The sequence below is a fragment of the Mustela putorius genome, unplaced genomic scaffold (genome assembly GCF_011764305.1).
Source record: "Mustela putorius furo isolate JIRA1106 unplaced genomic scaffold, ASM1176430v1.1 tig00003836_pilon_pilon_pilon, whole genome shotgun sequence".
NCBI lineage: Eukaryota > Metazoa > Chordata > Mammalia > Carnivora > Mustelidae > Mustela > Mustela putorius.
In genome coordinates this window covers 27,647,422-27,667,063 of record NW_025421989.1, presented here as the reverse complement: position 1 = coordinate 27,667,063, position 19,642 = coordinate 27,647,422, and the positions used below count along the sequence as shown (strand labels likewise).

Genomic DNA, 19,642 nt, shown 5'->3' with positions numbered 1-19,642 from the left:
TTTTTTTAAAAAGATTTTATTTATTTGGACAGAGAGAGATAGAGGGCACAAGCAGGGAGGAAGGGCAGAGGAAGGGGGTAGAAACAGTCTCCCCACTGAGCAGGGAGGTAGCTGTGGGGCTCAATCTCAGGACCCAGGGATCATGACCTGAGCTGAAGGCAGACGCTTCACTGATTGAGCTTTTACATCTTTAGATCTTACAGATATGGTAGCCACATATGGAAATCCTTTTTCTTTAAATTAAATCTTTTATTTTCAGTGTTTTCTTCTACAGTTATTTTTTCATTGTCTGACCATAATGTCAAGAAAGATGATTGTGTGTGTGTGTGTGTGTGTGTGTGTGTGTGTGTATTTTATTAGAGGAGTTTTAAAATGGGAGATTGTCCAGTCTGCCTGAAAGTTTCAATAATACTCTGTTATTTAAGCACATGACTTACCTCTTTCACTGCAGTCTTGCCCTAAAGTGATAAACAATTTTTAACTATGTGGTACCAGAATAATAATCTGATGAGGTTAAATAAAGTAGGTCGTGATTGATATCCTAAGTACAAACTAAAAATGAATTATCAATTGAAAGTAAGAATTGTAGAATTAATTTGTGAAGATGCTCACTAAATAAAAGTACGATGCATGTTATGAAATCTTCCCAAATTACAGTTGATTGGAAATATATTTCCATTTTTATCTTATACTTTTAGGAATTGAATTCTTGTTACTGAATATATAAATTGTGTTAGATAGATTTTCCCAAATCTACTTATGTGATGTGTTCTGACAAAAAAAAGCAAAAGCATAATCTTTATTTTTATTTTCTTTAGAGAGAGACAATGAGAGAGTATCACACACACACAGAGAGAGAGAGAGATGAGCTAGGGGGAGAGACAGAGGGAGAGAGAGAGAGAGATTCTTAAGCCGGCTCCACATTCAGTGCAGAGCCTAACACAGGGCTCGATCTCTGGACCCTGAGACAATGGCCTGAGCCGAAAATGAGAGTCAGACAGTTAACAGACTGAGCCAGTCAGGTACACCCACCTTTTTTTTTTCCCATTTTTTTTTTTAAGAGTGAGTGCAAGAGAGAGAGAAAGCAAAAGGGTAATTTGAGCAAAGAATTATTCCTCTTGATGTCACAGTGTATGTTAGTAAAGGAAATATTCTGAGATGTTCATAACAGATACCTGTTTATCATTAATTTCCAAAATGTATTTACTCACAGGGCTTTTTTCACATATAATCTTAATTTATAAAGAAATTTAGGTCTCTAATTATATTAGAACAGTACTATAGATGTGAGAATTTTTCTGAAAATGCTGCCTGTAAATTATAATAAAATTCCAGTTTTCTGTGATATTCAAAACCAATTTTTCCCTTTTAATGATTTTGATTGTGATAATCATTCTAAGAGTATAGACACTCAGCCTCTCAACACTGTCTAAAAACTTGATATAAATATGAAGTCCATGTAATACTTTGCATTGAATTGTAAACTGCCAAACTTTCCTTTCATGTATTACATTGTCCTTCACATATCCTGGTGACGAATACAGGTTCAGTTTTGGGTTGTGTTTTTGTAAGTCATTGTCATTCTTGTTGTTTATGAATCATGTGTGGGATTACTTGATGCTTTGTGTAAATCATCATCAGAAGACCTGTGTTTCAGTAATCACTTAAGTTATCTTGGCTTTATTTTGCAATGCCAGGCTACGAGAGGCAGCTTTGTGGGGGCAGTCTTTAAATTACAAAAAAAAAAAAAAATTATACCAATGAGAAATAGAAAATTGAATGTTGAGTTGTACAAGTCTTTTGTAGAGGAGGGACCCTGCAACTTAAGTTTCAGTAACTTCACACCAGTTCCCCCTGCCAAAGTAATTCTTACTCTAACAACATTGGGTTTTTCCTTCCCTGAAACAGAGGATACACTCTGCATATGCCAAACCCAATCTTTGCTAACATGGTTCTCATAGCCTGGAATGAGAACCCATTTTCTTATTCTCTACTGCTCTGAAACCCCTTCTCAGTCATATGTAATTTAAATTATGACAATTTATTTAAAGTTTACCAGATTCTATAGCAGAAATGACTGTGCCCCTTCTCTCTTATCATATAGCATGTTTTTTATTATATTACATATATTTCTTCTTTTTAATTCTAGTTTAATTTATATGTCTATGTTCTATCTTCCTAGAATAAAAGATCCTTAAGAATAGGGCAATAGTTTTGTTCTCACTATACGGTATTGACTAGTAGATGCAGAAGTGTTTTTTTGAGTTGGATTCATAAACTAAATACTATTAATGCACAAAAGAGATGAATTTTCTATCTTGTTTGACCAATCTCCATGTGGAGGACATGTTTATTTTGGAATCATAATTTAAGAGGAAGTATAGTTGTTTGGAAGACATGGAGTTAGCTACTTCTTACGTATGTTACTTTGGACAAGTCAACATTTATACCCTCATTTGTGAATGAGGATGATAAACTTGTATCTTAGTTTGATTAGGTGATTAAATGAATGTATGTGAATTGTTGGATAAGATGACACAGATACCTGCTTTGATGGTGATGATGATGAGGATCATTTCCTTCAGTGTTCTTCTCTTATCCTTTTAGTATAAAAAGTTAAATGAATATGTGTATAATTTATTTTTCCTCTACCTTGAGTACTAGACAAATGAAGATGTTCAAAAACATGTAGATATATATGGTTGCAGATGCATAATTCAGGCACTCTGTTCTGAGTATCTTTTATTTTTTTTTCACCAATCTCTTTTTTTAAAATTTAATTTAATTTTATTTTTTTCAGTGTTCCAAAATTCATTCTTTATGCACCTCACCCAGTACTCTATGCAATAAGTGCCCTCTTTAACACCTACCACCAGGCTCGCCCATTTTTTCTCATCAATTTCTACCCCCAGTTTCTACAATGATTATGAAACTTCCATCACTTTCATTTAGACTCCTCCTCAACCCTTTTCTCTCTCTTCTTTATAAGAAAGAATGTCTTTCTTATAAATAAATAATACATAATGACACAATTTGGAAGTAAATATTTGTGCAAACTTGAACAGGTATTTTTACATACACTATAACATCTGATCTTTTTACCAAAGCCAGTGTAGTTGTCTACTGCAAACATGAGAATTTTCCGAGGACTACTGATAATGCTTCATTACTGGATTGTCATCATCTTCCCCAGTTTAGAGAGGAGAAAACTGAGCTTTCAGAAAGGTTGGTGCTCAGGTGGTAAATCAGAGCCCTGAAATTTAAAGATTTATTTATTTATTTATTTTAGAGAAAGAAAGTGTACACACATGTGCATGTGAACAGGGGGAGGGTTGGGGTGGGGGAAGAATCTCAAGCAGGCTCCTCAGTGAATGAGTAACTTGAGGCTGGGCTCAGCGAGGGTCCATCTCACAACCCTGAGACCATGTCCTGAGCCGAAACCAAGAGTTAGATGCTTAACCAACTGAGCCACCCAGGTGCCCCCAGGGCCCTGAAGTTTGAGTTCAGATTTCTCTTAACAGTCTTCTGTTCTGATTTACACAAAGCATCAAGTATGGAGCTCTTTCTGCCTTTCTATATCAAAAATTATTATTTTGCCTTACCTTTGGCTTCTGAAAAATCAGCACCCCTCTTACTGTCAGTATTTTTTTTTTCTGCTGCTTATTGATCTTTGCTCTTCATTCTTTCTTGCTTCCCACAGGGTTTTTCTAATAAAATATCTTCTTATTTAAAAAAATCTCTCATCCTCTGACTCCTTTTACATAGCCTTAATACGTGTTCGAGTCTCATTGACCACATTACATTATATGAAGAAATAATAATTCTTCAAAAATAATTTAAACTGGGGGCACCTGGGTGGCTCAGTGTGTTAAGCCTCTGCCTTTGGCTCGGGTCATGATCTTGGGGTCCTGGGATCGAGCCCTGCATCGGGCTCTCTGCTGAGTGGGGAGCCTGCTTCTCCCCCTCCCCGCCTGCCTCTCTGCCTACTTGTACTCTCCCTTTCTCTGTCAAATAAATAAATAAATAAAATCTTTATAAAATAATTTAAACTTCAGATTAAGATTTCCTGGTTTTTAAGCTTTATCCTTGGAAAAGCTAAGTTCTGCTCTTACCACTGACTGTATTTTAGCTATAGTGCTCATTGACCAGCTAATGTACGCTTATTAGAACTTGCCTCATTTGACGTGTCTCAAAATTGACTTTATTGATCTCTCCCTCATTTTTAAAACTCTTATATCACTTGATTGAAGTGGCACCCTTTCTCTTCCCTGTGTGTTCTGCTTCTCCTTCTCTCGAACTCTTCCTCTTCTTTCTTTGGGCTTTCCTTCTTCTCCATATCCCTTAAATTCTTGTTTTCCCTGGCTCTCTCCTGGCCCTCATCAGGGTCCTCGAATGTTTGAGTGCACTAAAATAAATGCTAATTGTACAGGTACACAGAGCTTTAAAAAAAAAGTATTCATGTATGTAGCTATATATGTGTATATATAGCGATTAAAAAATCAAATTCATTTAAAGTATTACTGAATTTATAATCACATTCTCTCATGGGTTTCCTTAATTACTAGATTATGGGTTTACTAGAATAACTATTATAGATAAATAGATAAACTACTATCTGTGATTCTCATAAACTTAACATTTTAAAGTTTCTTTTTGTATTGAAAAATTAGAGTTTTATTTCATTTAGGACATGAAGTTATTAAATAACTCATTCCTACCATCTTTTCCATTTATATTCCTGCCATTGTGCATTCATTCTCTGTTTATGATTTCAGTTCTCCCAAATTCTTCATACCATTTAATACCTCATCTGAATACCTGTTTTCCCTCAATCAGTAGTATTTTTAAAACTTCTCTTTGCTTAATATACTACTTAGAACACTGAAGCAGAAGTAACACAACTGGATTAACTAAAGTGAAAAAAAAAAGAAAGAAAGAAGTTTGTCATTCATATGTAGGGATGTCTCATGGAAGCTAAGGACACGAATAAAATTTGTCTCAGAAATTGACTAGAACCTGTGTTTTGGTCACTTTCACCAGCTATTTATTATTATCTCTTGGTATCTCATGGGGTTGTAGGCAGTTGTTGGCTGGCTCTGCTGTGGCATGTAAGCTTAACTGGACTGGACATCCAAGGTGGCTCAATCATGTCTAGGAATTGATACTCATTGTAGCTGAAAGCTCACTTGGGATCGTTCACTAAATCACTTACCCACCACTTCTTTATGTGGCTTGGGCTTCTCAAACCATGTCAGTTGGGTTTCAAGAAGGAAAATCTTAGGAGTCAGTGTTCCAAAAAGGTGGAAGTTGAAACTGCTTGTCCTCTTATGGGCTTTTCTCATAATTGACAAAACACTATTTTTGCCCTCTTATGTTGGTAAAGACAATCAAAAGGGCAACCTAAGTTTGAAGAGGTGAAGAAATTCCACCTTTTAATGGGGGAGTGGTAATAAGAGCACATAGTATTTTACAAAGCCAAAAAAAAAAAAGAGCACGTAGTATGGGAACTGTTTTTATAGACATCGTTGGAAAATGCCCCATTTCCTTTAGCCTGTGATTGAAAGCCATCAGTATTTTTGTTTTTAATCTCTCTCTTTGGCATTTACTTCTGTCTTCTCTTTCTAGTCATTGACCTTTGCTGTTCCCCAATGGACACTGTAAACTGGGGACTTCATAAGTACAGTCTGCTAGAATATGTGATGATTCTCATCATGCACAGAGGCTGGCCAGACTTTGTCCTGTCATTTCTGAGAATCTGATGGACCTAATCGGACATAAGCATTGTCCATGTTTTAATTGTCTATGACTTGGGAGTGGCTAGGTTTATGGGGAACAGACATTGTTGGTATTGACCTACCTTTTTGAGGGAGTGAGCATTTTCCACTTAAAATATCAAGATTATAACCCCTCCCCCTAAAGCATCTGCTATTGCCAGTGATGCTTACTATTTATTCAGATTTCTGCTTTAACATTACCTCTCTGATGACATCTGTTGACTTCCTTGTTAAGTGTTACTCTGTCCTACCTACCTCCATTAAATTTTATAGATCCTTTATCATTTATAATTTTATGAATAACCTTATTATGCACTTACAGGGATCCATAGCCCCCAAACTCCATGGTTTCTGGAGAACAGCATATACCTATATACAAGGGAGTAATTCAACCAGTGAAGATAGATATACAGTACAAAAAAATATATATATATAGTATGTATTTGCATGACTCCTTGCTCTTAATTATTTTATGTCAGAATTGTAATTACTTAAGTAATTCATCATTACTTTGTCTTTATAATTGTAGGATCAATATGTTAAGGAATGATATTAAGGCATATGTGTACATTTATAGCCTTGTATACTAATTATCTTCTTCATCACTCAACGCATTTTCTTCAGATAATTTACACTACTCATTGCAGGATTGTAGTTCTCTGTGGTAACTAACTGCTAATCAAACTGATGTTATTTTCTAGTAATATGTACTGGAATTGACTCCAGTTGGTATAAATTTGCTTATACTAATATGCATTATATGAATTGTTTTACCTGAAAATTTTATGGGCACTCTGGTGTAAGCTAACTTACTTGTGATAATCTGACAGCAGCTGATATTTAAATTAGAATAATTTGACAACTTGCTGATTTTTGCTGTAAGTGGCAGAAAGAAGTGAATGGGTTTATTGTTTTGGTCTCTGCACACTACATGATTTGACTGACTCCTGAAGCAGGATCAGAAGTGTACAAGTCAAATACAAACACACTTCTGAATAGAACTTGATCAAAAATGTCTACTCAATAAAGAAAATACAACAATTTTCATAGTTATTTAAGATTTAAAAATCAGTCTCTTTAGGAATATCTTAAGTATCCAAGAGACAAAAGGCAAGGCCAATTAAGGGATTTAAATTCACTTTTCTATATCCATAATTTCCCTGAAATTTAACTGAAATATAGTGCAGAATGACTGAGTAAATATCACAGTGAATATTATCCACATGGAATTTTCTCATTATATCTTGTCCTGTGTGTGTGTGTGTGTGTGTGTGCACGTGCGTGCACACTAGTGCTCAGGTTTGTGTCTGTATGTGTATGTGTGTGTCTCTGTATGTATATATATTGTTTTTGGTCAGATTTGAATGTAAATTCAAAGATAAAAGAATATCTGTCTTTCATATTAGATATAAACAGATATTTCCTTCCCCAAATATCTGAAATAGCTATGCATTATCACTGACTCAAAAGCATAATTTATTTTTCATAATAACCCAAATAGGAGAGAAATAAGCTATTTCACTTTTGGTAACTTTTGGTAAGTAAAAAAAAAAAAGAACTATTGTCATTCTAAAGGAGGCTACATTGTAATAATGCTTTAAGAGAGTTCCTGAATTTCATCTTCTTGGCAAGTGAGTTATTTTTTGCAATAACCTGCAGAGCGTGTTGACTAATAATGCTTTCCTCCCAACAGAAAATCCAATCAGATTTGACAAGTCATGAGATCAGTTTAGAAGAAATGAAGAAACATAACCAGGGAAAGGAGACTGCCCAAAGGGTACTATCCCAAATTGATATGGCACAGGTACATATCTTTGCGTAAACTAAGGAACTTGTTTTAGTTGGGTATTAAAACATAATATGTATTAGACAATTTGGTTATTAGAAAAATTGGGATTAAGGACATTATTTGAAAAATATAATACAATATATAAATAATATAGATTTGGGGGGTTGTACATCTTAAGGATAAAATATGTTACTAAATTACCTTTTATTTAGTATCACATTAAGAACAGCTACTGAATTCTCCCAAATGTATGCATGCTTTGTGCTATAAAAGTAGAAAAAAAATTGCTTTACTTTTTTTTTAATCTTGTATATCTTCAGGAATAAAGAAAAACTTGTTAACAAAAATATGACTGCTTGTTGTTTGGAATTTTAAATTATACGGGTGCTTTCTTTTGTTGTCTTTACAGAAAAAATTGCAAGATGTTTCCATGAAGTTTCGATTATTCCAGAAGCCAGCCAATTTTGAGCAGCGTCTACAGGAGAGTAAGATGATTTTAGATGAAGTGAAGATGCACTTGCCTGCATTGGAAACAAAGAGTGTGGAACAGGAAGTAGTACAGTCACAGTTAAATCACTGTGTGGTATGTATTTCTGGGGACAAATACACAGCTACTCCTTGACTTTCCTTATTAAGCATCTGTGAAAAAAGAAAAGAGGTATGTGATGATGATCCTCCTTTGTAATAGAAGATTGTTTCAGATAACTGTAATAATTGCTACTATGTAATTTTAAGGTTAAGAACAAAATTTAGCACAGGTGTATTGAGAGACAAGAACTTTTTTCTGAAACAGTAGCCTTTGAATACATCCTCTATAGGTGTCTTTTTTTGAATCTGTAGTTCTCAAAGGACTATGCAGAATTTAAGAGGAAGTCCCTTTGTTTAATTTTTATAGTACTTTTTTTAAAAGATTTTATTTATTTATTTGACAGACAGAGATCACAAGTAGGCAGAGAGGCAGGCAGAGAGAGAGGGGGAAGCAGGCTCCCTGCTGAGCAGAGAGCCCGATGATGCGGGGCTCGATCCCAGGACCCTGAGATCATGACCTGAGCCAAAGACAGAGGCTTAACTCACTGAGCCACCCAGGCACCCCTAATTTTTTATAGTACTTTGAATATGTATTTTAAATGGAAAATCTAAAAAGAAACACATTGTTCTGGAAACAGCAGCAACAGTAACAACTACCATAATAAAAACCATTCCAGAAATGAAAACCAAGTAAGCCAAGTGATCTATACAAGTCATGTCTAATTCTCTAGGTCACAGATTAAATGAGACAATTTAAAGACAAAACAGCTGGCAAAGGGCAAAAGCAGGATTCCAATCCAGGAGCTCTTGCTCTAAACCCTAATATCTTTCCATTCAATGTCAGTGGTAGGTATATATTGAAATGCGACCAGACCTCAAAGACAGAATAAAAATGCATGGGGGGCATATGATTAGCCTGTAGCATAAATCTTAACAGGATTGTGGGATGTTGAGCTGTGTCCTTTGTTGCAATTACTGGAAATGTGCCAAGTCAGATGATGCCTCTGGCAACATAAGGCTGAATTATGAGGGCATCTACTAGAGTAATACAACTGTTATTATAACTCTTTGATTAATATGGGCTAAGAGTAGAAATTCACATAAAATAGAAGCACTGAATATTATTAACTTAAAAGGTAAAAAAATGTTATCTAGTTAGTACTTTGTCTTTTAGGTATTGTTTCTTGATTTACTACATAACATAAATGTAAAAGAAACTCTTTAGATGCATTTCAGTCATATTATTATGAGTGATAATGTATCTTTTAACAAAAAAATTTGTAGATATATATAGATATATTTCTTTGTGAAATTATGAACTATGTTTATGCAATGACATTTCTTCATAACACAGGCTGCATTTTAGTGACATTGTTGCTATAAATATTCTTACCCTGAAAAAGGAAATTTGAACATAATAATGTACACTTATTAGCTGATATTAGATGAGCAACATGAGGGATTTATAGGAAGATATCTCCTCTTAAATTTTGTAAAAATAATTGAAAGCAAATGACCCAAGTATACTATGGTCTTGATTAAATACCTTCCCAAAGGGACAGCTGTTCCCTTCTATGAACCGGTCTCTAATGGTACATCAGAAAACTGGTCTGCTAGTAAAGATGAGATGAAAACAACCCTCCCTGTAACCAGCTGTGATTGTGCCTTGACTCTACAGGGAAACCTTTTCAAGTTCATGCTCAGTTTGGTTCAGGTTTAAATGTCAGGAGCAATTCAAGTAGTCCTTCTGTAAGAATATCTTTTCTTTACAACTTTTTTTTTTTTTTTAATTTTTTATTTTTTATAAACATATATTTTTATCCCCAGGGGTACAGGTCTGTGAATCACCAGGTTTACACACTTCACAGCACTCACCAAATCACATACCCTCCCCAATGTCCATAATCCCACCCCCTTCTCCCAAACCCCCTCCCCCCGGCAACCCTCAGTTTGTTGTGAGATTAAGAGTCACTTATGGTTTGTCTCCCTCCCAATCCCATCTTGTTTCATTTATTCTTCTACCCACTTAAGCCTCCATGTTGCATCACCACTTCCTCATATCAGGGAGATCATATGATAGTTGTCTTTCTCTGCTTTGACTTATTTCGCTAAGCATGATACGCTCTAGTTCCATCCATGTTGTTGCAAATGGCAAGATTTTCTTTCTTTTGATGGCTGCATAGTATTCCATTGTGTATATATACCACATCTTCTTGATCCATTCATCTGTTGATGGACATCTAGGTTCTTTCCATAGTTTGGCTATTGTGGACATTGCTGCTATAAACATTCGGGTGCATGTGTCCCTTTGGATCACTACATTTGTATCTTTAGGGTAAATACCCAATAGTGCAATTGCTGGGTCATAGGGCAGTTCTATTTTCAACATTTTGAGGAACCTCCATGCTGTTTTCCCAGTGGCTGCACCAGCTTGCATTCCCACCAACAGTGTAGGAGGGTTCCCCTTTCTCTCCCGCATCCTCGCCAGCATCTGTCATTTCCTGACTTGTTTGATTTTAGCCATTCTGACTGGTGTGAGGTGATATCTCATTGTGGTTTTTTGATTTGTATTTCCCTGATGCCGAGTGATATGGAGCACTTTTTTCATGTGTCTGTTGGCCATCTGGATGTCTTCTTTGCAGAAATGTCTGTTCATGTCTTCTGCCCCCATTTCTTGATTGGATTATTTGTTCTTTGGGTGTTGAGTTTGCTAAGTTCTTTATAGATTCTGGACACTAGTCCTTTATCTGATATGTCGTTTGCAAATATCTTCTCCCATTCTGTCAGTTGTCTTTTGATTTTTGTTAACTGTTTCCTTTGCTGTGCAAAAGCTTTTGATCTTGATGAAATCCCAATAGTTTCATTTTTGCCCTTGCTTCCCTTGCCTTTTGCGTTGTTCCTAGGAAGATGTTGCTGCGGCAGAGGTCGAAGAGGTTGCTGCCCGTGTTCTCCTCAAGGATTTTGATGGATTCCTTTCGTACATTGAGGTCCTTCGTCCATTTTGAGTCTATTTTTGTGTGTGTGTGTAAGGAAATGGTCCAATTTCATTTTTCTGCATGTGGCTGTCCAATTTTCCCAGCACCATTTATTGAAAAGGCTGTCTTTTTTCCATTGGACATTCTTTCCTGCTTTGTCGAAGATTAGTTGACCATAGATTTGAGGGTCTATTTCTTTTCTGGGCTCTCTATTCTGTTCCATTGATCTATGTGTCTGTTTTTGTGCCAGTACCATGCTGTCTTGATGATGACAGCTTTGTAATAGAGCCTGAAGTCCGGAATTGTGATGCCACCAACGTTGGCTTTCTTTTTCAATATCCCTTTGGCTATTCGAGGTCTTTTCTGGTTCCATATAAATTTTAGAATTATTTGTTCCATTTCTTTGAAAAAGATGGATGGTACTTTGATAGGAATTGCATTAAATGTGTAGATTGCTTTAGGTAGCATAGACATTTTCACAATATTTATTCTTCCAATCCAGGAGCATGGAACATTTTTCCATTTCTTTGTGTCATCCTCAATTTCTTTCATGAGTACTTTTATAGTTTTCTGAGTATAGATTCTGTGTCTCTTTGGTTAGGTTTATTCCTAGGTATCTTATGGTTTTGGATGCAATTGTAAATGGGATTGACTCCTTAATATCTCTTTCTTCTGTCTTGCTGTTGGTGTAGAGAAATGCAACTGATTTCTGTGCATTGATTTTATATCCTGACACTTTACTGAATTCCTGTATAAGTTCTAGCAGTTTTGGAGTGCAGTCTTTTGGGTTTTCCACATATAGTATCATATCATCTGCGAAGAGTGATAATTTGACTTCTTCTTTGCCGATTTGGATGCCTTTAATTTCTTTTTGTTGTCTGATTGCTGAGGCTAGGACCTCTAGTACGATGTTGAATAGCAGTGGTGATAATGGACATCCCTGCCGTGTTCCTGACCTTAGCGGAAAAGCTTTCAGTTTTTCTCTCCATTGAGAATGATATTTGCGGTGGGTTTTTCATAGATGGCTTTGATGATATTGAGGTATGTGCCCTCTATCCCTACACTTTGAAGAGTTTTGATCAGGAAGGGATGTTGTACTTTGTCAAATGCTTTTTTCAGCATCTATTGAGAGTATCATATGGTTCTTGTTCTTACTTTTATTGATGTGTTGTATCACATTGACTGATTTTGCGGATGTTGAACCAACCTTGCAGCCCTGGAATAAATCCCACTTGGTCGTGGTGAATAATCTTTTTAATGTACTGTTGAATCCTATTGGCTAGTATTTTGTTGAGTATTTTCGCATCTGTGTTCATCAAGGATATCGGTCTATAGCTCTCTTTTTTGGTGGGATCCTTGTCTGGTTTTGGGATCAAGGTGATGCTGGCCTCATAAAATGAGTTTGGAAGTTTTCCTTCCATTTCTATTTTTTGGAACAGTTTCAGGAGAATAGGAATTAGTTCTTCTTTAAATGTTTGGTAGAATTCCCCCGGGAAAGCCGTCTGGCCCTGGGCTTTTGTTTGTTTGGAGATTTTTAATGACTGTTTCAATCTCCTTACTGGTTATGGGTCTGTTCAGGCTTTCTATTTCTTCCTGGTTCAGTTGTGGTAGTTTATATGTTTCTAGGAATGCATCCATTTCTTCCAGATTGTCAAATTTATTGCCGTAGAGTTGCTCATAGTATGTTCTTATAATAGTTTGTATTTTCTTTGGTGTTAGTTGTGATCTCTCCTCTTTCATTCATGATTTTATTTATTTGGGTCCTTTCTCTTTTCTTTTTGATAAGTCGGGCCAGGGGTTTATCAATTTTATTAATTCTTTCAAAGAACCAGCTCCTAGTTTTCGTTGATTTGTTCTATTGTTTTTTTTGGTTTCTATTTCATTGATTTCTGCTCTGATCTTTATGATTTCTCTTCTCCTGCTGGGCTTAGGGTTTCTTTCTTGTTTCTTTCTTTCTCCAGCTCCTTTAGGTGTAGGGTTAGGTTGTGTACCTGAGACCTTTCTTGTTTCTTGAGAAAGGCTTGTACCGCTATATATTTTCCTCTCAGGACTGCCTTTGTTGTGTCCCACAGATTTTGAACCGTTGTGTTTTTCATTATCATTTGTTTCCATGATTTTTTTCAATTCTTCTTTAATTTCCCGGTTGACCCATTCATTCTTTAGAAGGATACTGTTTAGTCTCCATGTATTTGGGTTCTTTCCAAACTTCCTTTTGTGGTTGAGTTCTAGCTTTAGAGCATTGTGGTCTGAAAATATGCAGGGAATGATCCCAATCTTTTGATACCGGTTGAGTCCTGATTTAGGACCGAGGATGTGATCTATTCTGGAGAATGTTCCATGTGCACTAGAGAAGAATGTGTATTCTGTTGCTTTGGGATGAAATATTCTGAATATATCTGTGATGTCCATCTGGTCCAGTGTGTCATTTAAGGCCTTTATATCCTTGCTGACCTTTTGCTTGGATGACCTGTCCATTTCAGTGAGGGGAGTGTTAAAGTCCCCTACTATCATTGTATTATTGTTGATGTGTTTCTTTGATTTTGTTATTAATTGGTTTATATAGTTGGCTGCTCCCACATTGGGGGCATAGATATTTAAAATTGTTAAATCTTCTTGTTGGACAGACCCTTTGAGTATGATATAGTGTCCTTCCTCATCTCTTATTATAGTCTTTGGCTTAAAATCTAATTGATCTGATATAAGGATTGCCACTCCTGCTTTCTTCTGATGTCCATTAGCATGGTAAATTCTTTTCCACCCCCTCACTTTAAATCTGGAGGTGTCTTCGGGCTTAAAATGTGTTTCTTGGAGGCAACATATAGATGGGTTTTGTTTTTTTATCCATTCTGATACCCTGTGTCTTTTGACAGGGGCATTTAGCCCATTCACATTCAGGGTAACTATTGAGAGATATGAATTTAGTGCCATTGTATTGCCTGTAAGGTGACTGTTACTGTATATGGTCTCTGTTCCTTTCTGATCTACCACTTGTAGGCTCTCTCTTTGCTTAGAGGACCCCTTTCAAGATTTCCTGTAGAGCTGGTTTGGTATTTGCAAATTCTTTCAGTTGTTGTTTGTCCTGGAAGCTTTTAATCTCTCCTTCTATTTTCAATGATAGCCTAGCTGGATATAGTATTCTTGGCTGCATGTTTTTCTCGTTTAGTGCTCTGAAAATATCATGCCAGCTCTTTCTGGCCTGCCAGGTCTCTGTGGATAAGTCAGCTGCCAATCTAATATTTTTACCATTGTATGTTACAGACTTCTTTTCCCGGGCTGCTTTCAGGATTTTCTCTTTGTCATTGAGACTTGTAAATTTTACTATTAGGTGACGGGGTGTGGGCCCTATTCTTATTGATTTTGAGGGGCATTCTCTGAACCTCCTGAATTTTTGATGCTCGTTCCCTTTGCCATATTGGGGAAATTCTCCCCAATAATTCTCTCCAGTATACCTTCTGCTCCCCTCTCACTTTCTTCTTCTTCTGGAATCCCAATTATTCTAATGTTGTTTCGTCTTATGGTGTCACTTATCTCTCGAATTCTCCCCTCGTGGTCCAGTAGCTGTTTGTCCCTCTTTTGATCAGCTTCTTTATTCTCTGTCATTTGGTCTTCTATATCACTAATTCTTTCTTCTGCCTCATTTATCCTAGCAGTGAGAGCCTCCATTTTTGATTGCACCCTCATTAATAGCTTTTTTGATTTCACCTTGGTTAGATTTTAGTTCTTTTATTTCTCCAGAAAGGGCTTTTAGATCTCTCGAGAGGGTTTCTCTAATATCTTCCATGCCTTTTTTCGAGCCCGGCTAGAACCTTGAGAATTGTCATTCTGAACTCTAGATCTGACATATTACCGATGTCTGTATTGATTAGGTCCCTAGCCTTCGGTACTGCCTCTTGTTCTTTTTTTTGTGTTGAATTTTTACGTCTTGTCATTTTGTCCAGATAAGAGTAAATGAAGGGGCAAGTAAAATACTAAAAGGGTGGCAACAACCCCAGGAAAATATGCTTTAACCAAATTAGAAGAGATCCAAAATCGTGAGTGGGGAGAAAGGGGATAAAAAGAGGTTCAAAAAGGAAGAGAGAAAAAAGAAAAAAAAAAAAAAAAAAAAAGAAAAGAAAAGAAAAGAATTTTAAAAAAAGAAAACACCTAAGAAAAATGTAAAAAAAAAAAAAAAATATATATATATATATATATTAGATAAACTAGTAAAAAATCGTTAAAAAAGAAAAAGGTAACAGTTAAAAAAAAAAAAAAAATTTTACCCGAAGGCGAGAAAAAAAAAAAGAAAAAAAAAAATGAAAACGAAAAAATTAAATTAACTGCAAGACTAAAAAAAATCACAGGAAAAAAGCCATGAGTTCCGTGCTTGGCTTTCTCCTCCTCTGGAATTCTGCTGCTCTCCTTGGTATTGAAACCGCACTCCTTGGTAGGTGAACTTGGTCTCGGCTGGATTTCTTGTTGATCTTCTGGGGGAGGGGCCTGTTGTAGTGATTCTCAAGTGTCTTTGCCCCAGGCGGAATTACACCGCCCTTACCCGGGGCCGGGGTGAGTAATCCGCTCGGGTTTGCTTTCAGGAGCTTTTGTTCCCTGAGCGCTTTCCGTAGAGTTCCGGAGGACGGGAATACAAATGGCGGCCTCCTGGTCTCCGGCCCGGAGGAGCCGAGAGCCCAGGGCCCCACTCCTCAGTGCGCCCTCAGAGAACAGCGCCCAGTCACTCCCGTCTGCCTGACCTCCGGCCGCGCTCCGAGCTCACCGAGCCTGCGACCGGTTCAAGGTAACACGGAGCTGCGAGCTTACTGTCAGCTCTGTCTCTGTAGCCGGCTTTCCCGTTCCAATACCCGCAAGCTCTGCGACACTCAGACACCCCCGATCCTTCTGTGACCCTGCGGGACCTGAGGCCACGCTGACCCCGCGTGGGCTTCGCCCCGGTTTAGCCTCTGGAGCGATGTCCCTCAGCGGAACAGACTTTTAAAAGTCCTGATTTTGTGCGCGGTTGCTCCGCCGCTTGCCGGGAGCCGGCCCCTCCCCCCGGGGTCTATCTTCCCGTCGCTTTGGATTCACTTCTCCGCCGGTCCTACCTTTCAGAAAGTGGTTGATTTTCTGTTTCCAGAATTGCTGTTCTTCTTCTCTTCGATCTGCCGATGGATTTTCAGGTGTTTGCAATCTTTAGATAAGCTATCTAGCTGATCTCCGGCTAGCTGAAGCAGTCTCAGCCTGCTACTTCTCCGCCATCTTGACTCCTCCTTTTCTTTACAACTTTTATATATTTTTAAATTACTTAAGATGCCCCATTGCATATACTGTAATCATTATCTTTGCTTTCAAGAAATTTTTGTTTCATTAAAAAACGTCTTCCCTGTAGGACTACAAATAAATATAAAGGATATTTCGCTCCCTCAGTGATAAATACTTTCTGTGCATACTGAATGACATGGTGTTAATGGCTAATGCTACTTTGAACTAGCAACACAAGGGTAAATCATGGAAATTTTTTTTTAATGTCTAAAGAGTAAATTATTTGGACAAATATCTCTGATTCCGAAATTGACATAGTTTATTCCCTCCATACAGTTACTGATTGAATGTTTCTACATACCAAGATATTTATGTAATTTCTAAGATAAAAAGTAAAATTAAGTAAAAAAAAAAACCACTGGAAAATGCAGACAAGAACTCCAAATTATTGGTAAAGGAATATTAACAAAAAACAACCATAAAAGAAGGGATTAAGGTAGAAGTAGATTATGTATGTAGCTTTAATGAAAAAAGATATTTGCTCAGCCTTTACAAAAAGTGTTTTTAGGCATTGATTTTAAAGTGAGAAGAGAGAATAAACCCAAGTTTTGTTCTAATTACAAAGAAAAAGCAATTACCTACTAGTAACTTTATTTCTTAGTACCAATCAAACAGGTCATTGTTCACAATCACCGCTGAACAAATTAAAGCAACAATGTATAATGTAAACTCATATATATCTGCCTACATATATATACCTGTACATACGTGTTTGCATGCATGCATTCATGTATACATGTATCTTTCCAGGAAAGTACTTTGTGTGATGACATGTGTATATGAGGCTTTGTTAAAGCAATGTACTTTTGTTAAGTAATATATGTGTTCTTCAGGGTTGTGATATATATGTGAGTTTTTAAATAATATTTTTGTGTCTGTCTATATTGATTGAATCAGCTGCATTAAGAAAATACAATTGTATAATGTAATTACCATATTTAAAATTACCTTCCTTCCTTCCTGGGGTGCCTGGGTGACTCAGTGGGTTAAAATTCTCTGCTTCGGCACCAGTCATGATCTCAGGGTCCTGGGATCAAGCCCCACATTGGGCTCTCTGCTCATCAGGGAGCCTGCTTCCCTTCCTGTCTCTCTGCCTACCTCTCTGCCTGCTTGTGATCTGTCAAATAAATAAATAAAAGTAAAAATAAATGTTTAAAATTACCTTCCTTCCTTATATATGACTTACTATATGTTGAAATTATGGTCTAGAAATTTAGATGTTTCATTCCCAGTAAAATGTGTGAAAACAGCAATGAATAGGTCTGTCTTGTTTTTGTTGTTGTTGTTGTTGTTGTTGTTGTTTGTTTGTTTTATTTGACAGAGAGAGAGAGATCACAAGTAGGCAGAGAGGCAGGCAGAGAGAGGGCGGAAGCAGGCTCCCCTCTGAGCAGAGAGCCTGATGCAGGGCTTTATCCCAAGACCCTGAGATCATGACCTGAGCCAAAGGCAGAGGCTTAACCCACTGAGCTACCCAGGTTGCTTGGCCTGAATGGGTCTGTCTTGGCCAGCACTGTTTGTCTAGTGAATCCATTACTATATACTGTACTAGGCTCTCAATAAATACCTGGTGAAAGAGTAAATTTTATAATATTATGTAACATTTAAAATAGGAATCATTTAACTTTTAGGAATAATCATTATCAACTTGGATTGTAAAACTGTACTCATGATGTATACTTACTTTAGTAAGAATAACTATCAACTATGCTGCAAAATGCTACTCCATTAAAACTGTAAACATGGAATGGCAATTAAGGTGATCTCTACCTCTCTTTCTTTTTATCAACTTTTATAATGTAATTTGTATACTATGGCTGATTATTATGTTTTGTTTTATGTTTGAACTTAGAACTTGTATAAAAGTCTTAGTGAAGTGAAGTCTGAAGTGGAAATGGTAATAAAAACTGGACGTCAGATTGTACAGAAGAAGCAGACGGAAAACCCTAAAGAGCTTGATGAAAGAGTCACGGCTTTGAAATTACATTATAATGAGCTGGGAGCAAAGGTGGGTGTGCACGGGAACCACAGATAGAGGGCTACTTAACACTTTCTTCAAAATGGCAAAGCACGAGGCAGTAATGATGCACAATGTCTTAGAAAGTCTTAATTATTTTTTTCTCAACAGATAGATACATATGTACATTTATGCATAGTCAGGGATAGAGATAGATTGATTCCCATGTGCAGTTCTTATTAAGAAACAAAAAATTAATCAATAAGGATCTTCTTTCCAATCCACATTAAAAGATATATACAGCTCAGGGAAGTTTTTATTGGCCCATCAGATAATTCTAAAAGCGTTTCTTTGTTCTAAACTTAGCCTTTTCATTGTATAAATTTACTTTGATGACTTAAAGGCTAGAGCCCTTTATAAACTAATGAACTTACTTACATTTAGATACAATGGAGTTGACACATTCCACATAGACCACTTTAGGTGTAATAGAGTTGTCACATTCCATAGAAGTTATTTCCCTGTATGGCAAGCCTTGCATAATCCACCACATTTGGCTAATAATGTAGAATGGATAGCCAGTTGAGTCCTATTGCTCCAAGATTATGTTTTTGTATTTTTGTCCTATAACAGTCTAATGGCCAATTCCATGTTACTGTTAATTAAAGATGTTTTCATCTTTCTATTCCCTTTCCAAAACAGTGGAATGACTAGGATAGTTATCTCAATTCCCTCAAATCAAATATTCTCTGTATAGTTCTCATAGATTTAAACTCTTATGGTTCAGAGTAATGATAGTAATCATACAAAGTAGTCATGAAGGCATGGATTGTCAACGTCAAGGAGTGACCTGTACTTTTCTATGCTATAATTTTACATTACTCTAAACTTTCTAAAATATTTTTTGGTGCTCATCTAAGATTTAAAGTATTAACGTAGTAGTAAAATAATCGTTTCTCTCATTAAAAAGTCATGATAACTTAACACATTATGTGGTATTTAAGGGGATGTGTGTACTTTATTAATAAATATCATGCTTATTTTCTTAAACTTATGCAAATAAAGTTACCTATATAGTACTGGCATTTATGGCCATTTGTGAATAAATACAAGTTTAAGTACTTTAAGCAAGTATCTTTAAATAAGGAGTATTGGGGGATGGTTTCGCTCTCCTAATGCTTAGTGAGGAAGGATGAATAAAATTAAATAAGGATCAAAGCAGAAAAAAATAAAAATGCATATATTTTAATTTCATTCTGACTGAAAGAGCTTTACTGGGATCAATGACAAGACCAGAATATATTTTAAAGGCTCAGGTTCTCAACCTTAT

General features: G+C 36.4%; 1 protein-coding gene across 3 annotated transcripts in view; it reads left to right on the top strand.

The window, feature by feature from the left end:
* The window catches only part of DMD (dystrophin), a 2,119,021-nt gene that overhangs the window by 825,180 nt on the left and 1,274,199 nt on the right, over positions 1-19,642 (top strand). For all 3 annotated transcript variants that reach the window (XM_045089435.1, XM_045089434.1, XM_045089436.1), the window contains exons 31-33: positions 7,468-7,578; positions 7,973-8,146; positions 18,208-18,363. In XM_045089435.1, the coding sequence (XP_044945370.1) occupies positions 7,468-7,578; positions 7,973-8,146; positions 18,208-18,363 (441 nt within the window). The remainder of the gene's footprint in view (positions 1-7,467; positions 7,579-7,972; positions 8,147-18,207; positions 18,364-19,642) is intronic.